Below are 20,895 nucleotides of genomic sequence, written 5' to 3'. Positions count from 1 at the left end.
CGAAGTAGCAGAATGCTTGGCTGAACATTATAGCCAAATTTCTTAGGGTGGACCATCGATATCTACATACATATTTATAACTGTCCCACAGTTGCTCAGGAACAATCTCTTTCTGCTCTAAATGCTCCTTTTACTCTCAGAAAACTCAGTTTTTCTTTATATAAATCCCAGTGCACCAGGTCCGGACGGTATTCTTATACCTATGATCAAGTCTCTACCTCCTTCCCTACAATTGATTCTACTTGATATATACAACGACATATGGGGAAAAAAAATTGCCTAATGCCTGGAGAGAATCAGTCGTAATTCCTATTCTAAAACCAGGAAAATCAGGTACTTCTCCATCAAGCTATCGTCCTATTTCTCTAACCAATCATTTTGGTAAAATTCTAGAACGCATGATACAATCCCGGTTATCATGACTTATTGAGCACTTCTCACTGCTAAACGATAACCAGTTCGGTTTTAGACCTTTAAGATCTACTACAGACCATTTGGTTGGATTTGAGAACGATATATGGTCCTCATTTTGTGGTAACAAACACCTTATATCAGTTTCATTAGATATAAAATCAACCTTTGACAGTGTTTCAAGGCCTTCCCTTATAACAAAATTGATTAATATTGGACTAAATGGCGATATGAATCAGGTCGTGTCTCGAAATCCTCCAAATAATCCGCCTTGGATTATTCCTCCTCCCGTAGTATGCAAATTTTTGCTAGTACCTGGCTCATTTATGAGAATCAAATTTGCTGAAATATCATCCAAATACAATCCTGAAAACATAATTTATACTGACTGACGGTTCAGTAACAAGTGTTCACACTGGTTGTGCTTTTAGTTAATCAATTCAAAGTTAGTCAATTCCGATTACATCCCTACAATGATATATTAAATGCAGAACTTCTAGCCATTAAGGGGGCTCTAATATATATCGTTTCTTGTCCTCGGGCTTCTTGGCTGATATGCTCGGATTCATTATCTGCTCAACTATGTATAGAAAAACTTTACGTCCCAACATCCTTTGGAAGCACATATAATGGATTTGCGACATAGGGCAACTAGCCAGGGTTCCAATATATCTGTATTGTGGATCCTTAGCCATGTGGGCATTACCGGTAATGAAAGCGCTGATCGTTACGCAAAACATGCACGTCTAAACGGTACAGATAGGTTATCAGTTTATTCCACGGGTTGTCTGCTCACAAAAATCGCCCGACTGTGCAAATCCCTGGTTCAACTGGAGTGGGATCTTCTGGAGGAACCTAACAAACTCTGGAATGTCAAAAAGATATTCTTCTGTGGTTTCTCCACATCGAGTCATGATCGTCGCAAAGCCGTAGTAATTAACAGACTCATGTTAGGGCATTGTAGGTTTTCTCATCAATTTTTGCTTAAGGGCCAACCACCGCCTCTATGTGATAAATGTAGTAATCCTTTAACTGTCAAACATATCCTTAAGGAATGTAATCAGTTAATTAACCTAAGAGAGGCCTGCAATCTTTCGTCAGACATGTCAGTTATTTTTTCTACAAGTGAGCAACCAAAACTTTTTGATTTTCTGGAAAGATCGGGTTATATATCTAAAATATAGGTATCTAAAAAGCTACATTTTGGTTTAAAGCTACCAATTACTAATTAAATTGTACATATTTTTACGTTTTATTGTTTTATTCTATGTTGTTCTGTACAATTTACTTTATTTTTACAAAATCAATGTCTGTACTGTTAACACATACAATCTGTCTATAAACGTGTTGTTTAGTTTTTATTTTTTGTCAAATATTGTACCGAACTAAAGTAGCAGATGATACGCCGCTAAATAGCCTTTGATGCTGATGCGGCTTGAAAGCTAAAATTTCTTTCTTGCTTTCTTTCATCTAAAATTGATTGGACAGTTAAACAAAGCCATGTCATCAGATCAGTGTGATAGTCTGACAAATGTGAGCTTCATTCATTATATTGGAATGCCCGTCAAAATTTTGGGTTGCAAAATTGTTTTGGGTCGCGACCGTTGTACGCGATCTGGCGCTGTTATAGCGGTTGCTAAGAACAACCGCAAACATAAACAGAAATAATTCTCTCTTGTCCATATCTTTTGTCAAAGTCAGAATCTTCAAAAATTATAAAACCTTTCAAAATCTAAACCGCTCTCATTAATTAAGCTTTATTTACTCAAACTCGAGGTAATTGTGAAAAAGTGGTATTAAAAACTTAAAAGCTGTGCTGTGAACTGTGAACTGCAAAAACCATCGTGGATCGTGGCATAACGTCGGCGTCGGTTTCCAATGTTACATAGGTATTTCATTCTTGTTCTTATATAAAATAAAGTTTCTTGTATGCAACACACTGTATTTTATTTATAAAATTAAAAGAAAATAATAATATATTTAAATAAATAATATTTGGCGATATAATTCCGGAAAAAGCCGAACCGCTCGGAAATTTTCAAAAGCTTCGGATCGCGACCGTTGGAAGAATAGCGTCAAATAGTGTTTACATTATCCTTATGACCACTTTCCAATCTAAACTTGTTTCATTTATCTATAGCTTCGTTGTTGTATGAAATCATCTTGAAATGATAAGCCATTGACAAAGATTTATATGGAGCGTTCAGGCTCCAAGCTATTAAACTTTTTGAAAAATATAGAACTGGAAAATATAACCTAGATATCAGAAAAAGATCCCAATAGATCTATAGAAGTTACAGTGGACTAGGCCAATAGGCACCTCAAAAATCGAATCTAAACGAACATTACATACTTTTACAATATACGATTGCAAGCTTTGACTATATATCCAAATTATAAGTAATATCTCAATTTTATGGATGATATCAGATGATATCTAACCTTTTTTTAATGTCAAAATTTATACCAAAAAAACGTTGACATTGAAATATTCAAAAGTATTATGTCCATTTAAATATTATGGACAATAATGATCCATGTTGTTTACCCGATGATTTTGGTAAGTTATATCTTTGTTCTTTTTCCAAATTAACTCTTCTTCAAAGTGGGCCGTTCAAAACCATCAAAAGTAATTGAGAGATTATATGAGAAAAGAAAGAATGCCGAAATAGAATGTATAGAAACGCTAAGCAAAACCAAAAAGGAAATAATAGAAAAATATGTCAGCATTGCGAATTCAAAAGTAGAACAACTTAAAAAGTCCACTGGAGAGACAAGAGAGTGTATTAAACATGAAATTTTTGAAGCTAAACTGAGAGCGAACAATGATGTAACTCTGAACTATTACGTTTGTACAGGGTGGCGCCTCTCATACGCCGTAGAGGCTCCAAGAAGAACAACAGTTTGTATTGAAATAAAATTTTCTGAGCATATGTAGGTTAATTCAAAGCACTTTTTAAAAATATAGAGGGTTCTACAGGGTGTTCCCAAAAAAAGTTGCGTATCAAAGTTGTTTTTTTAATGGAACACCCTATATATTAATTGATTTTCGGATTCTGGAAGAAAAATAAATGTGAGTTCTATAAGACAAGTATATGACTAAAATGTAAGGTTTTTGACACATTTAACATTTTCTAGAAATAAAGAACAATTTTTAAATTACAATAAAAGCTACCTAAATTTGAATTTACCCGGTATAGCCGAATATGTAGTTAAATTAACTATTGTACTTTAAATCAAATTAAAACATGATCCAAAAAGTCATACAGGGTGAGACAAAATTAATATTGAACATTGGTCACCTTTAAAAGGATGTTACTCATTTATTTTAAATGAAACACCCAGTATATTATTCCGATATTCAATGGAGAATTCATGTCTCTTCAAAATACTATTAAGGTTGCCTACCCCTCAAACAAAGATTTTCCTAGATATTTTCATTTACATGATTTGTCCGAGTAGATCTTTATTATTTGATAAAATCTAGGTGGCTGTGATATGTATGACGTTCCTTCAACATAGCTGTCTAATTAGTCCAACTTTAACAACTAGTTATCATTTCGTGTCAGCTAAAACAAACAAATTTCTCAGAAATTTACCGAAAATTCAAACTTATCCTACATCAGAAAGAATTAATAGAATACTTAAATGCTCCTGATTTTATCTAGTCTGTTTTTTTTATGGGGATATATTAAAAACAGTGTTTACAAAACTCGACCAACTATTGTCGACAACATGAGAGAAATTATTGTAGCTGCTTTTCGAGGTAGAACTCCACATATGCCTTTTAAAATGAAAAGATCCTTTTGAAAAGACAATCATTTTATGCAGTTAACAGGAAAGGAAGCATTTTGAGCATTTGATTTCATCTAGCTAATTTTTGTCACATAATTATAGGTTTATATCTAGTTTTAATTCTGTAATAATTAAAATATATTTTAAACGTGTATATTTTTATTACCGTTGAGTATTTTACTCGACAATCTTTAATTTTTGTTAAATTAGCAAAAAATATATCACAAAGCCATCTAGATTTTTTCAAACAATAAAGATCTACTGACTCAAAATCACCAAAATTAAAATATCTACGAAAATCTTTGTCTGAGGGGTAGGCAACCTTAATAATATTTTGAAGATATATAAATTCCCCATTGAACACCGAAGAAATATACTGGGTGTTCCCTTTAAAATAATGGAGTACCTTGCTTTTAAAAGTGACTAATGTTCCATATTAATTTTGTCTCACCCTGTATAACTTTTCGAGTCAAATTTCTATTTTGTTTAACATACAATGGTTACTGTAATTAAATATTAGGCTATACAATGTCAACTAAAATTTATGTAGCTGTTATCAAAATTTAAAGTTTACTCTTCATTTTCACAAAATGTGAAATATTTCAAAATCCTTAGATTTTAGGTATATGCTTCTTTAATAAAACTCACCTTTATTTTTTTCCTATAATCCGAAAATCAATTAATATATAGGGTGTTCCATTAGAAAAAACACAACTTTGATGTGTAACTTTTTTTTGGGACACCCTGTATAATTCTATATATTTTTATATAATGCTTTCAGTTAATCTACATAAGCTGCCAAAATTTCATTTCGATATAAACTACCGTTCTCCCTGGACCTTCAGCGGCGTATGAGAGGCGCCACCCTGTATTTTAATGGACTCAAAGACAGGTTTATTGTAGAATGCACATAATATGCAAAAAGAATCATTTGATGATATATACAGTAGAATCGAATACTATACCCAGAAGAAACATGATCTTATTGAAGCATTTTTCAAAGATTTGAACGAGCTTGAATTAGAAAAATCTCAAGAGTTCAAAGGAATACTAAAAGGAACGTATGAGAAGCTAAAATCAATTTCTTACAAGTCGCATCATGAATATGATGAATTTATTGAATTTGAGATTGAGGTTTTTAAATGAGTCATTATACAGTACGTCCGATATAAGAATGAACAGCAGGAGGATATCAAACAGTCAATTAAGCCTGTTGCGCCTTGCGCAATCCTACACCATCAAGTATCATAATCCAAAAAAATCCAATTATTTCCTAACCTAACCTAACCTAACCTAACCGAGAGTCCTGTGCAAACTTGTACCTACAACCCTCTACAACGAACATGTACAGGGTGGGTCAAATTCGACGTTTTTAAAGGGAAAACTGATATCGGTGTCTGAGCTCAATTTTTGTCAAAAACATGATGGTGAAAACCGCACATCGATATCTGTTACCGTTTATGAGTTACGGGGTATTTTTCAAAAATGTGCATTTTTAACAAATCACTGTAACTTTTTTGCTATGGAAAATTTTGTATTTTTATGAAAACATTTCCAAAGCATCTTTTTACGTAGAATTTAATGGTTTAAGTATAATTTTTTAAAATTAATAATTTCCGAGTTATCAACAGAAAAGTTGATTTTTTAGTTGGGACACCCTGTATATTTTTAATTAAGTAAAAATACCTTAAAATTACCTTTTTTTTCAAAAATATAGCACGCTTGATATTAAGTTATAGTCTCCTTCGAAATACAGAATTTTTAAAAATTCACCACTTTTAACTAGTAGGCTTTGTGGACCCCTTATTGATGATAATGCCCCTAAAACAGAACTCGAAAACATATTTTTCCATCAAGACAAGGCACTGCCTCAAATCGCTGAAGTTATCAGCAAATTTTTGCAGCCAATTTAGAGAATAATTGAATAGCTAACCTAGTTCTCAGCCGTTGGCCATCGAGGCCGCCAGACTTAATGCCTATGGATTTTTCGGAAGAATAAAGATTCTTATTTTTAAATTGGGCCTATAATCTAGACACGAATTAGAAGTACTTAGCGGTTATGCGAGGTTATCTTTCACTCCTACTGAGTTAATGAATTCCGCGAGATATGTTCAAAAACGGTCTCGTTTGTCCATCAGAGAAGACTGTCGATATGTCGAACATCTGGAGCAAAAGCTCATGTCTTGGTTTACTGTTAATTTTTATTGTTATTAATATACTTTAAATGTGTTGGTGTTGTTAAATATAGTTTAAATTGTTATAAAATTCTAAATCATTCATTGCAAATATTATTTTCGTTTTAATTGCTGTCCACAGCTAGAATTTTTTTGCATTACAGCCGGCGCCGTTCAAAGCCTACTTATTCAAAGTGGGTAAATTTTAAAAAAGTCTATATCTCGAAGAGCAATCAAACAAAATATCAAGTATGCTATCTATCTTTTTGGAAAGGTAATTTTAAATTCTTTTCAATGAATTAATAATATACAGGGTACCCCATATAAAAAATAAAATTTTCTGTTGATAATTTTTAAATTATTAATTTTAAAAAAATTATACTTAAATCATTACATTCTACGTAAAATGGTACTTTGGAAATGTTTTCATAAGAATACAAAATTTTCTATAAAAAAAAGTTAGAGCGATTTGTTAAAAGTGCACATCTTTGAAAAACACCCCTTCACTCCGAAAAGGTAACAGAGGTAACTTCTGTACAAATTGGTGAAAGTTTAAAAAAATTCTACAAAAAGATTGGTCATAATTGCATGGGTGACCAATCTTATTGGTTTTAAGATCCCCATACTGTTCATTCTTATCTTGTATATACTGTCTACTTCGAATAATTGTCTATTCTTGTTTTTGTAGAAAGTCAACCAGGAAATTCTATGCAATCACAGAACTTATATAGACATAAAAACTCAATTAGAGTTAGAAACTGAAAACGATCTGAAATATTTTATTGACGAACTGAAACTCATTAAAGCATGCTGGACTAGCTTTATAAAAAATCAAACTGAGGAAGCTGTTAGGTAAATTGTATATATACAGGGTGGCGCCTCGCATACGACGCGGAGGCTCCAAGGAGAACAGCAGTTTATATCGAAATTAAATTTTGGGAGCATAATATGTATGTTAATTGATAGCATTTTATAAAAATATATAGACTTATACAGGGTTTCCCCAAAAAAAGTTACACACCAAAATTGTGTTTTTTTGTAATGGAATTGATTTTCGGATTCTATGAAAAAAGTAAAGGTGAGTTTATTAAAGAAGCATATGCCTAAAATGTATGGATTTTGATATATTTCATATTTTGTAAAAATAACAAGTAAATTTTAAATTTCAATAATAGCTGATATTTAATTACAATAAGCATTGTATGTTAAACCAAATTAAAATTTAACCCGAAAAGTTATACAGAGTGAGACAAAATTAATATGGAACACTGGTCACTTTTAAAAGCAAGTTACTCCTTTATTTTAAACAGAACGCTTAGTATATTATTCCGATGTTCAATGAGGAATTCATATATTCTCAAAATATTATCAAGATTGCTTACCCCTCAGACAAAGATTTTTCTAGATATTTTAATTTTTATGATTTTTTTTTAATCTTTATTATTTGAAAAAATCTGGCTGTGATAGGTCTTTTGTTAATTTAAGAAAAATTAAAGGATGTGGAGCAAAATACTCAACAGTAATAAAAAGATACACGTTTAAAACACATTTCAATTATTACAGAATTAAAACTAGATATAAAGATGTAATTACATGACAAAAATTAGCTAGATAAAATCAAAGCTCAAAATACTTGCTTTCCTGTTATAATACCTGCCATTGTTCACTGCATAAAATGATTCTTTGTTTAAAAGATATTTTCATTTTAAAAGGCATATGTGGAGTTTTACTACGAAAAGCAGCCACAATCATTTCCCTCATGTTATTGACAATAGTTGGTCTAGTTTTGTAAACTAGTTGGTCTAGTTTTGTAAACACTGTCTTTAACATATCCCCATAATAAGCCCAGACTAGTTAAAAGCTGGAGCATTTAAGTATTCTATTAATTGGTGAATGCATCTCAATTTGCAATTGCATATAAAATGCAATACTCTGATATAGGATAAGTTTCCATTTTCCGCAAATATCAGAGATTTTTTTGTTTTAACTTACACAAAATGATAACTAGTTGTTAAAATTGGACTAATTAGACAGCTATGTTGTGTGTGTGTGTGTGAAGTAACGTCAGACATATCACAGTCACCTAGATTTCATCAAATTATAAAGATCTACTGACACTAAATTATAAAAATAAAAATATTATCTAGGAAAATCTTTGTCTGAGAGGTAGACAACCTTAATAGTATTTTGAAGAGACATGAATTCCTCATTGAATATCGAAATAATATACACGGTATTCTATAATAAAAGAGTAACTTGCTTTTAAAGGTGAATTTTGTCTCACCCTGTATAACTTTTTGGGTCAAGTTTTAATTTGATTTAAAATGTACAATAGTTATTTTAACTCCATATTGTGCTATACCGGGTAAATTCCAATTCAGATAGCTTTTATTGAAATTGAAAAATTTTTATTATTAGAAAATGTTAAATATGTCAAAAACCTTACATTTTAGTCATATACTCCCCTAATAAAAATCACCTTTACTTTTAATCCTTACTTTTCTCCTAGAATCCAAAAATCACTTAATATATAGGGTGTTCCATTACAAAAAACACAACACTGATATGTAATATTTTTGGGGACACCCTGTAGAACTCTATATTTTTAAAAAGTGCCCTGAATTAATCTACATATGCTCACACAATTTCATTTCAATACAAACTGTTGTTCTTCTTGGAGCCTCCTGCATACTAAGTAAATTTATGTTTCTAACTTTTTAATAATGCTGTACAGTAAATTGAAGCATCAAACTTTAAAAGATATTTTGTCTTCGAGTCGAAATAATCTAGATGATCAGGAAAGTATCGTGGGAGAAGCTGAAAAAATTAGAAGCTCTTTTAACCTCGATTTAATCACAAAAGAAGAGACATTAGAAGAATGGTTAAAAAAATTACGTCTCAATTTAGCCGTAATAGGTAAAATAGTATTAATATTATACAGGGTGTTTCAAAAAACATTTGCCATCTCTCGTAGGGAGATTCCTCACGTAAAAATAAGATTTATTTTTCATATCAACATAGGTCCGATTCTGATTTGTTTCGTAGCTACAGGGTGTTAAAGTCTTAATAATTTTTCGATTTATTATAAGGTTTGTTCCCACCCCAAGTTTTAGAACGGTTCTGGAACCGTTCTGAAATCATTGGGACTAGTCTTATCCGCATGCAGTGGCGGATACAGAGGGGGGGCCCATGGGGTCTGCCCCCTCCTAAAATCTATAATTTGTGTCAAATATTAGACTTTTGGGTTAAAAATGGTGCCCTAAAAAGCATAATCTACATTTGGGCCCCCCTAAAATAAATTCCTGTATCCGCCCCTGTCCGCATGCGTTAACTCGGCACTGTTTCTGAACGATTCTAGATTGACAATCGAACAGTTTCCGAACCGTTTTTAATCTGTCTTGTCAAAACATCTGTTAAAATATACTCACTTTTTGTTTGATGTAAGATGTAAACAAAACAAACCTTAAAAATATTCTTCACAGATATTCTTATTAATTGTATAGAACCGTGGAAACTGAAAAAAGTGGTAAATTACAACCAACATTAATAAATAATGGACACAAACGATAATTTTCGTAAGTTTCACTTGGTTTACTATTCGTTTTTTTTTTTTGTTGAAAAGTGTGAACTGTAAAATGTTAAACCCTAACTAAATTAAATAGACAATTTCTAAGTATAGAAAGAATTAGAACCAAAAACTAAAACCCATTAAACTCCAAATAAATCCACAAAACAAAACAAGCAAACGCCCCGGCCCAAATGTCAATCAGCTGATAAAATTTACTAACTGCGCATGTCAGTTCCCACTTACTGGCAAGTATCGAAATTACGGTTCCGAAACCGTTCCAATAACGATCAGAAAATTGATTGGACCGCGAAGAGAATCGTTCGAGAACGATCCCTATCAAGGTTGGAACGCTTTTAGCCCTATGCGCATGAACGGAACCGTTCCTGAACTCAGCGAGGTTGGAACAAACCTATAATTTTCTTCCAAGTACTTTTAGTGATTTGAATGAAATTTTGAGGTTAAAAGTTACTATAAATGCTATTATATTTTAATGCTAAAAAAGTGATTATCACTGGAATATTTTTCAAAAAAATCGGTTATCACTGGAATATTTTTCAAAAAAGAACTTGTACCCCACTGACTTTTTTCTTTTGATGTAAAAATTGTGTAGGCCGTTTAAAAGTTACCTTTTAATGTTTTATAGAGTTCGACCTCCTTGATGAAATAAACGCTATTTTATTAATCACAATTAGGTAATAAAATTAAAATAAAAATAAAATTAAATTATATATTTTACCTAACTTATTATTAAATATTATTATATTAGTTATTATTACTATTAGTCCAACATACAGCAATTTCAAATAAAAAAATAATGGTATCTAAGATAATTACAAAAAAACCAATTTTAAAAAGATTTAACATCCTGTAACTCTAAAACTATGCATTTTCATACCCTTGTTCATAGGAGCTGTTTTTCATATTTTTTGATGAGGAATCAATGAGTACTTATTTAAAACTTTCGCAAGTTAATGATATTATTTTTTTAAGATTGCTATCAGAGTTGGATCAAGGTAAATTAATAAAATTGCGTTTATCTCATCAAGGAGACCGAAATCGACAAAATATCAAGAGATAACTTTTAATCGCCATTAAACTGCTTACACTATTTCCCTATAGAGAGAAAAAAAATCAGTGGCATACATGCTTTTTTTAGAAAAAATATTCCAGTGATAACCCATATGCACGTCCCTGATGAATATGTCGACACTTTTTTAGCTTTAAAATATGTCGCAGTTATAGCAACTTTTACCCTCAAAATTTCATTCGAAACAAGAAAAGTACTTGGAACAAAATTAGAATAAATCGAAAAAAGACTCTAAACATCCTGTAGCTACGAAACGAAGCAGAATCGAAAAATTTATTTATTTGAAAAATGTCATTCAAAATTTCATTCGAATCGCTAATAGACTTTGAATAAAAAAACAAAGGAAGAAGCATATCAAAAAACTTAGGTGAGCGCGATGGGGATGAAAAATGGCCGACTTGAATCCCGCTTTATCAGTGCCAGTGTAATTTTATTCGAAACGTATAAAAATATGATGTAAGGTAGAATCAATAATTTGTTGTTTTATTCTACGTTGTCAATAAATGTTGGAAATTATTAAAATGGTTATAAAAATATATAATTCTAATAAAAAGCAGTAACTTATAACAATTATTTATTAACACAAACATCCGATACGCTACTCATAGATAAATAAAACAAGTTTAGATTGGAAAGTGCCCATAAGGACAATGTACAACACTATTTGGCGCTATTCTTGCAACGGTCGCGACCCAAAGCTTTTGATAATTTCGGATCGGTTCGGCTTTTTCCGGAATTATGTCGCCAAATATTATTTATTCAAATTTATTATCATTTTCTTTTAATTTTATAAATAAAATACAGTGTGTTGTATACAAAAAACTTTATTTTATATAAGGACATATGTATTGTGTGAGATACCTATGAAACATTGGAAATCGATGTTATGCCACGATGCACGATAGTTTTTGCAGTTCACAGTTGGTTAGATGGTTACAACACAGTTTTTTAGTTTTTAATGCCACTTTTTCACAATTATCACGGGTTTGAGTAAGTAAAATTTAAATTAAACTCACAAGATAGCAATAATTACTTTGAGAATGGACGCTTTAACACTTTTCGGTATTTTTTCAATGAGGGCGGTTTAAATTTTAGAATATTGTATAATTTTCGAAGATTCTGACTTTGACAAGAGAAAATTATTTCTGTTGGTCTTAGGAACCGCTATAGCAGCGCCAGATCGCGTACAACGGTCGCAACCCAAAACAATTCTATATTTTGACGGGCTTTCCAATCTAAATTTATTTCCTTTATCTATGACGCTACTGAAGCATGTAAGTCAAATTGACGTATTTAAAAATTTTGACATCTAATCTTTGACAAGTAGTAAATAAAAACAAAAATGCAAGTAGAAATCTATAATTAGTTACGAAACAAATCAGAATCAGACGAGAGATGGCATATCGTCAGTGAAACGTGATAACCTGCTAACTTCATTTTTACGTTAATAAGTTTTTTTATACCATTTTAAAGAGAAAAAATACTCTATAAGTAGGGAAAGCAAATACATTTTTCCCATTAAAGAAAATTTGCTATTTTAACTCAATAATATCTGCTAACTCCCAGTGATCTGAAATAGCCGCCGAAATGCTGCTATCTCCGTAATTTCCGTTACGATCACACTAAAGCAAACACACGGATTCTTATTCGTATGTTTCTTTAGAACAGTACGTCGATCCAGGGTCGCACTAGGCCAAAGGGCAACGTAAGGAGGGGCCCGTGTGGAGTTTTTGCGTATTTTTTCGCCTTACGTTTTGGTAAATTTTTCCCTATTATATATAGGGTGAGTCTTAAATAAGTGCAAATATTTTTAGCGGTAGTACATTTCGACCCAAGAAACACGATTATGAGGGTTATTTGCGAAATTTTTTTTTGGAAAATTTTTTTAAAAAAAATTTTGGAAATGTTTTTAATTTTTAGTTTAAAGGCATACATTGTTTGTAATATGGCAACATAGGTAGTAAATTAAATTTACAAGAAAGAAAATCCAATGATTTTCAAAATTATAGCAAAAAATTGGAAATTTTAAAAAGAAATAACTCGGTTGTTTTGGATTTATTTGAAAAAACGGTAAAGAGAAAATATTATGTTTCTTTTATCGAGATTTACCAGCCCTGAAAATATTTGCCCTTATTTAAGACTCACCCTGTATAGAAATCAGCGAACTACCAATGGTAAACCAATGCAATGCAAATGCCATAATGCAATGCAAAAGCTAATATTGTTAAGAATAAATAATGAATTATAAAAGGGGTCCGCGGAGGCTGGGGCCCCCCTAATAGTTATATATATAATATATGACCAGTCCGACCCTACGTCGATCCGTTCTGTAAATACGGGGTATCCATAAAGGGTAAGGGGAAAAACGAAATTCTCTATATACGAGCAATTCATCGGCGTGCTATAAATAGTTCAAATAACATTACTTACTTGTATACAAGAATTTCCATAATACCTAATCAGTTTTATTTTTTCAACGTTTTTCCACGTAAATGATACATAATTTTTATAAAAATTAAAAAAATAAGGAGAAAAGTAATAAAAATCATGCACTGTTCTCCAAGCTCGGTCTACTACCGTTGTATAAAAATTAGGATAAGCATGGAAGCATTCTACTATATGTTCTAAGAATTAAAAGTTTAATTTTTAAATTATTTTCATATTCATTAAGTCCAAAATGCTGCTACTTCAGTTCTTTAGAAATGCATTAAAAATTTATTCGTTTTTGGACTTGTATGTTTTGCTTCTAGACCGACGATATTATAAATATATGGTTATGAATATCATATTTTTTAAATTTAATTGATTACTTCTAAATCTGTTTGGGTAATATTCAATTCCATTTTCAAAATTTCAAACAATAAAGGTTGCTATCTCCAGAAGTATATTTTTATTTCTTATTTTTGCAAGACGAATATCTGCTATCTCCTTATTGTGTCTGAAAAAAATGATGTAACACGAAATACTGAGTTTTATTTTTCCCCAGCAAATAAAATTCATATCAATGCATGAAAATACTTCCTACATGTGTACATATTTTTTTGTACCGTTTTTTGCTCTCCTGTAAAATTGGGAATAATGGAGTTAGCAGTTTATCACATTTCACTGACGATATGTTTTTTGAAACAACCTGTATGTAATATATTTCCAGATCAGAAAGCTCAAAACGTTATAACCAATTTTAAGAAAGCCACCATCATTTTCTTCAACCGATTTTTCGAAGAATTAAAAACTGTAGAAGAAGCTTTGGGCGATATTATAGACAGGGAAGAGATAACTAGTATACAGTGTGAAGTCTACACGCCGTCTTTAGAAGAAATAAAGGAAAAATATGAAATCGATATAAAAATACTTCAAGTACTTAGTTAATACTAGTAAAAGACAATACTCTTTAGCCCCAACAAATTAAATTAAGGTTGAAAATTTTCGTATTTTATTTCTCTTTTAGAAAACTTGGAATGATCTTGTAGCCGAAATGACGAAATCTATAGATGAGACTTATAAATTGCTTTTACTAGCAGCAACATTGTTTTCCAAACATTTTAGCAGACTTAAAGCGCTTCAGTTAATGATTTACAAAGATGTGAATAATACAATTTTGTCTAATAACACCAACATGCAGGTAATAATAATTAGAATACCATTTATATAAATTAATTCAAGTTTCGAATAAAAACCCATCTACCTAACTATAGAGGATTATAAAAACCAAAACACACGTGGCGGCTTTTATGCGGTTTAGGGTAAGGATACACGAGGCGGCTTATAATCGGCGGCGGCGTCGGCGTCGGCGTCGGCGTCGGCGTCGGCGTCGGCGTCGGCGTCGGCGTCGGCACTTTGATCCTAGCCGCTTGTATACGCTCGCCGGCCGTCGCCGCCGCACAGTGTAACGAAAACTAAAATAGTGGGACATTGGCATTTTTCTTCAGTTATCACTATTCTTGCTGACATTTTTTGACAGAAATTAAATAATACGACTAGGAATTTTTGCTACAGGGCGAAAAGAGTAAAAAAAGGCGTAATGGAAGGTCAAAAAAATACGAAGTTTTATAAAAGGACTTTACAGGTATATTTTTTTATTTACGAAGAGTTTATAGCTCTTATGGACCAAAAACGTTATCAAATTACTGTCGAACAATCACTTATCTCCCGCTAATATGTCAAAAATCAATCAACATTCCTAAATATTCAAATAATCAGGGATAAATTAGACTGCAAAGTTCAATGAGAACGTCACAAGTGGCAAATATCATTTAACAGTATTAAATAATATGATAATATGCCAAAAAAACGTATTCAACTTCAACAAAGGAAACCATAATACACACCTCACAAAAAATTTCGCAACACATATTTTTCGTAGTATTTATTCTTGAAACGCTTCAAACATTTTTATGTAAAAAACTTAAATCTAAGGTCTGCCTGAGTTATGATATACTTTCCATTCCTTAACAAGTTGGTATTAATGCAAATAACTTTTGAGATTATTGTTAACCAAGAGAATTTAAGAATACTTTGCAGTTTTCCAAATTAATAAGTGATGCGATAATTTATGTAGGGTGTATATTATTCCAAAATAACATAATATATAAGGCACTTACATAAAACATGCTTAAAAATCATTCTCAATTTCTTCTCCGTCCATATACAAGACCTCTTTCGCTTCCGGAAACAAGTCTACTTTTTTATCTTTAGAGTCCTTTGGTCGCAGATGTGAAAGTAGAGGATCTGAATATATCAATAAGTTGTGCAATATATCTTTAATAGTTTGGCACCAACAATGATGCAGCATTGAGGGTGGAGTGTTAAATTTGAGTGTTAAATTAAAAATTACTCAAGAGAATATTCATCGAAGAAAATATTGCCGGTTTGAAAAAATGTTCTCTTGAGTAATTTTCCTCCAATGTTGAGATTTTCTGAATTGATGAAAACTGTCCCCCACCCCAATGTGAGGATGGTTCCTCGCCCCTAAAATAGCATTCAGTATGTTCATAGCAAGCGTATAGCTTTTTCAATAAAGAAATTATAGCACAAAAAATTACGGATAAAAACTACGGTCGAATCAATGGAAAACGTAATTATTGCCGAAGAAATTTATTTTTTTCCTACAGGTTCAGATCTAGGTGGATGAAATTTATATGTAACAGTATACTAGAAGGTTCACTCTATGATATTTTATATATATATATATATATATATAATCTTGCGCGAATATAAGCGTTTTTTTTGAAAGACGTAATAAACATGTAGAAACTAGACTTGAAAAAAATTGGGACATTTTTTTCAGGTGTGTTGGTAAAAGACCTCTCTTTACGGAAAAAATTGTTGGAATTGAACAACACAAGGAAACTTCTGAAAATAATAAATTTCATTGTATGAAATTTTTGTACAGATTTGGTAAATTAAGGAAACCATAACTTTAACCCGCCATAACACCCCGACTAAGAGGTCAACTCAAGAAATATCTCACATGGTGGGGCTCTGGGATGTCCTTTATTCATCTATATAAAAAACTCGATGAATTAATTTTTTTGTTTTTTGGGCTAATGTCCTGCATTTTCCGATTTCGTTACACTGTGCGCCGCCGCGCCGTGCCGTCTGTGTGTTTTGTACCATTGAAGTCCCATTGAAGAGCCTACGCAGGCGGCACAACTCGCGGCGCACATTGCCTTGGATGGCCATTCTAACGGGACAACAATCTTGTATTTATTTATTTATTAATAAATTAAGTTGTTATAAATAAATGAATTTAACTCTATGGTTACTATACCGGGTGCGTCTCAAAAGTGGCTCACCCCTATAACTTTTTTATTTTTTGAGATAAAACAACGATATTTGGTATGTTAGTATATGACATAAATTGGGATTGATTGACGTATTCAATTGTCATTGGTCACTTCCGGTTTCACCGGAAATGACTACAACTTTTGATTTTTAAATGGTACCTTCGGTATTTTTTTTTCTTTATTCAATAGAAAATGACACTCTGAATCGAATGACATATCATATGTCAACTTTTGACATTTTAGCGTATGGTTTATTTGAAATTGTAACATGCGGTTCATAACGACAATTTGAGTCAAAATACCAAGTGTGTGGTATCAAATTATTCTTAAAAAAATGCTTTTTTCCAAATATGCTAATGAGCCACCCTTGTTCCATTTGAAAAAATTGAGATACTATTAAAAATACGATTTGGGCATCTTTTAACTGGCCAGGACAAGACACTAAAAACATTAGACGATCAAATCTATTTTTCCAAGGCTTCTTGATTAAAAATTAGTGTTTTTAACACAGCCATGGCACTCTAGATTGAAATTTAAAATAGAATTTGTTTTTGAGCGACTATGTCAAAAATTGACATATGATATGTCATTCGATTCAGAATGTCATTTTCTATCGAATAAAGTAAAATAATACCGAGGGTGCCATTTAAAAATCAAAAGTTGTAGTCATTTCCGGTGAAACCGGAAGTGACCTAAAACAATTGAATACGTCAATCAATCCCAATTTATGTCACATACTAACATACCAAATTTCGTTGTTTTATCCGAAAAAATAAAAAAGTTATAGGGGTGAGCCACTTTTGAGACGCACCCGGTATATCAGACCATTTGCTACGTTTTTAGATTTTATTTAAATCTCAAACATCGCTACTTATGTTTTGTCCCGTTATACTTTCCATCCGCCTCAGTGTTCCGCGCCGCGTCGACGAAAAGCCGCCTCGTGTGTCCTCACCCTAAAATCAAAGTCGCACTTTTATTACTTTCATACACACACTTTTTCCATTTTATATAGTTTCCAGGATACGAGATGATTGTTCCAGGTTTGTGTGATGTCAAGTTCTTGCTACCTAAATAACACAACTACATTATACAGCGTCCTCTGAAGTGCAAATATTTTCAGGGATGGTAGATCTCGATAAAAGAGACATATTTTCTCTTTGTCGTTTTTCAAATAAGTCCAAAATAACCGAGATATCTTACTTTGAAAATAAAAAAAAAATGATTTTTTGCCCTAATTTTGAGAACCACTGGACTTTTTCTATTTTTTTTTCTTGTAAATTTAATCTACTACCTATGTTGTTATATTATCAATAAATTATGTTTTTAACTAAAAACTAAAAAAATCCATTTTTTTTTCAAAAAAATTCCAAATTTCTAATTTTTTTCTGAAAAAAACTCATATAAATTCTGGAGTCACAATATACTACCCTTGAAAATATCCGCACTTATTTAAGACTCACCCTCTATATATCGAATATAATAACATAACATTTGTCGTTTCTTGTATTTTTCGTTTTTCCGTTTACTAAACTATTTACAGAGTTTGAAATTTGTTGCAAATAAATTTATTTTTAGGCCTGCAATGCAAAACTGAACGTCCTGATTGACACCTTGAGACAAGAATCTACAAAAGAGAAGCTGAACAAAACTTTCGGAGAGCTTAACAAGTACTTGGGCTCAATAGAAGACTTGTAAGTTTTCTTCTGTTAGAGTATAAAATTTATTTTAATTTATTTTTAATGAGTAAAGTTAATATAATCTATAATTACAATTCAGGTTTCAGACACACGATTTACTAACCACTGAGTGACGTTAATTTTAAATATCTGTTGCTGATGCTAACATGGTTAATAATTCAGTAAAACTCTTGTTTATACAGGGTCGCTTTTATGTATGGAAACGGTCGATTATTAGGTAAAATATAGGAGGTACCGCAAAAGTTTATACAAAAGTTATAGGATTTTTAAATATCTATTAGAGAGTAATAAATTTAAGTATACAGGGTCGTTCATAAAGTCGTGGCACATCAAAGTTTCATTTTTTTAAATAGAACCCCCTGTATATTATTACATATTTCAATTATTTCTTCAATTCTAAGCAAAAATCGAAATACATACAATGTACTTCAAACCAACCGTTTCCGAGTTATTGACTTTTGAAAATATCAGTTAAACAATTCGATTTAATTAATTTCGATGTGTTTGGTTTGATTTAATGATACCATTCTGCAGAAACTGTAATACTGTTGTGATGGGTTTTTAAATTCCTATTAGCTACTAGTAAATTTAAGTATACAGGGTCGCTCATAAAGTTGTGTCACATCAAACTTTATTTTTTTAAATGAAAACTGTATATTATTGAATATTTCAATTCTTTCTTCAATTTTAAGCAATAATCGTAATACACAATGTACATAAATTGAAGCATTAAAATGTTAAACGAAAATTTTGTAATTTTCAGACTTGATATACTCTCATTTTATACATCTAAAAATGCTAACTTGAGAACAAATGTCAAATATTATTAAGTATCACAGTTTCGGCAGAATGGCATCGTTAAATGAAACTGTACATCGAAATTAATTAAATCAAATTGTTTAAGTGATATTTTCAAAAGTCAATAACTCGGAAGCAATTGGTTTGAGGTACATTGTGTGTATTTCGATGTTTGCTTAGAATTGAAGGAAGGACCGAAATATGCAATAATATACAGGGGGTTCCATTTAAAAAAATGAAACTTGGATTTGCCACAACTTTATGACCGGTCCTGTATATTTAAATGTATTACCCGCTAATAGATATTTATATGCCCTATAACTTTTATATATAACTTTTTGCGGTACCTCCTATATTTTACCTAATAATAGACCGTTTCCATATATAACAGCGATCCTGTATAAGAACATATACAAAACGTACAGCTGGTTCCAAAAAAATGAATACGACTCTTTACACATTTTTTCCGAATATTTGGGCAGTGTATATTTATGTGTCAAGTATTTTGACATGTTAAGGTTATTATGACCATTGCCTGGAAACTTATATGGTGAAATTTTGATAAAATAATTTAGTACACACTAAAAACACGGTATGTCGCTAGTGGTAGGAAAAATAATTTTTAGAGGTTACTAGTTTATTTGGTTGCCTGTGATATGCATATCCAGGGTGTTTCCTAATTAATCTAAAAAATAAAAAATCGTTAGAAAACGAATTAAGGCGGGCTCTTAATAAGTATATTTATTTTTTTCTCGACAACCGTTTGATGAACAAGAAAAACTCAAAAGATCAATTTTGTTAAAAAAGGATGGCCAGTCAAGAAAAAAAATTATTTTCTTTAAAAAAGCAGTGGTGTACCATTTATGTTAAGCAAAAGAATCGATTTTTTTAAATTTTTAACACCCTGTAGATCAGAAAGGAAGTACTTTAGACCTAATGGTTATATAAAAATTGTTTGAAGAACACATGAGGAATCACACCATAATTTTTTTAGACTAATTCGAAAACACCCTGTATATTGTCAACTTGACAATGACTGCTGATAAATCAAAAAATACCGTTTCAGTGAAAAAAGCCTGATTTTCGCAGGAAAAATTTTGATTTGTATTGAATCTGGGCCTGCGTTTGCAAATACTCGTTTGTTTTTTAATTTTCTATCTATCTAAATTTTAAATATCATAGTCAGAAATAGTTTTATTATTTATTAACTGTAAAAATGATGTTTTCTTGTTGTGTTGCATCTTGCAAAGAAACTAACAAAACTGCAAAAATGTACGTGTTTCCAAAAGACGATAAGGTATGTACCTCAGATAAAAGAAAATATATGGTATGTATTCGTTGTTTGATTTTTTTTTCGTTCGCTTTAAAATCTATAAATCTCGGTCTATTCATTAAACAGCCAGTCGACTTACGATCATTTACATGAAAATAAATAAAAAAATAAATTGTAAAATATATATATTCTTATGTTTTATTAAAGTTACTCTGATATACTAATATATCAGTGTAACTTTAAAAATAAATCCTTTGAATTCAAATAAATACATAAAAAACATTTACAGCAGAAAAGGCGAAGGCG

At 31.3% G+C, this 20,895-nt stretch overlaps 1 protein-coding gene across 1 annotated transcript in view; it reads left to right on the top strand.

Moving 5' to 3' along the window:
• The first annotated feature begins 2,880 nt into the window (after positions 1–2,880).
• Positions 2,881–20,895, top strand: part of LOC115877010 — a 50,864-nt gene continuing 32,849 nt past the window's right edge. Inside the window, exons 1-8 of the mRNA XM_030893072.1 lie at positions 2,881–2,971; positions 3,018–3,241; positions 5,110–5,340; positions 7,069–7,232; positions 9,115–9,296; positions 14,187–14,392; positions 14,484–14,657; positions 18,397–18,512. Of these exons, the coding sequence (XP_030748932.1) occupies positions 2,932–2,971; positions 3,018–3,241; positions 5,110–5,340; positions 7,069–7,232; positions 9,115–9,296; positions 14,187–14,392; positions 14,484–14,657; positions 18,397–18,512 (1,337 nt within the window). The 5' untranslated portion in view covers positions 2,881–2,931. The remainder of the gene's footprint in view (positions 2,972–3,017; positions 3,242–5,109; positions 5,341–7,068; positions 7,233–9,114; positions 9,297–14,186; positions 14,393–14,483; positions 14,658–18,396; positions 18,513–20,895) is intronic.

The sequence above is a fragment of the Sitophilus oryzae genome, unplaced genomic scaffold (genome assembly GCF_002938485.1).
Source record: "Sitophilus oryzae breed Bouriz unplaced genomic scaffold, Soryzae_2.0 scaffold_1059_pilon_pilon, whole genome shotgun sequence".
Classification (NCBI taxonomy): Eukaryota; Metazoa; Arthropoda; class Insecta; order Coleoptera; family Curculionidae; genus Sitophilus; species Sitophilus oryzae.
This window is presented reverse-complemented; position numbering and strand designations above follow the sequence as displayed.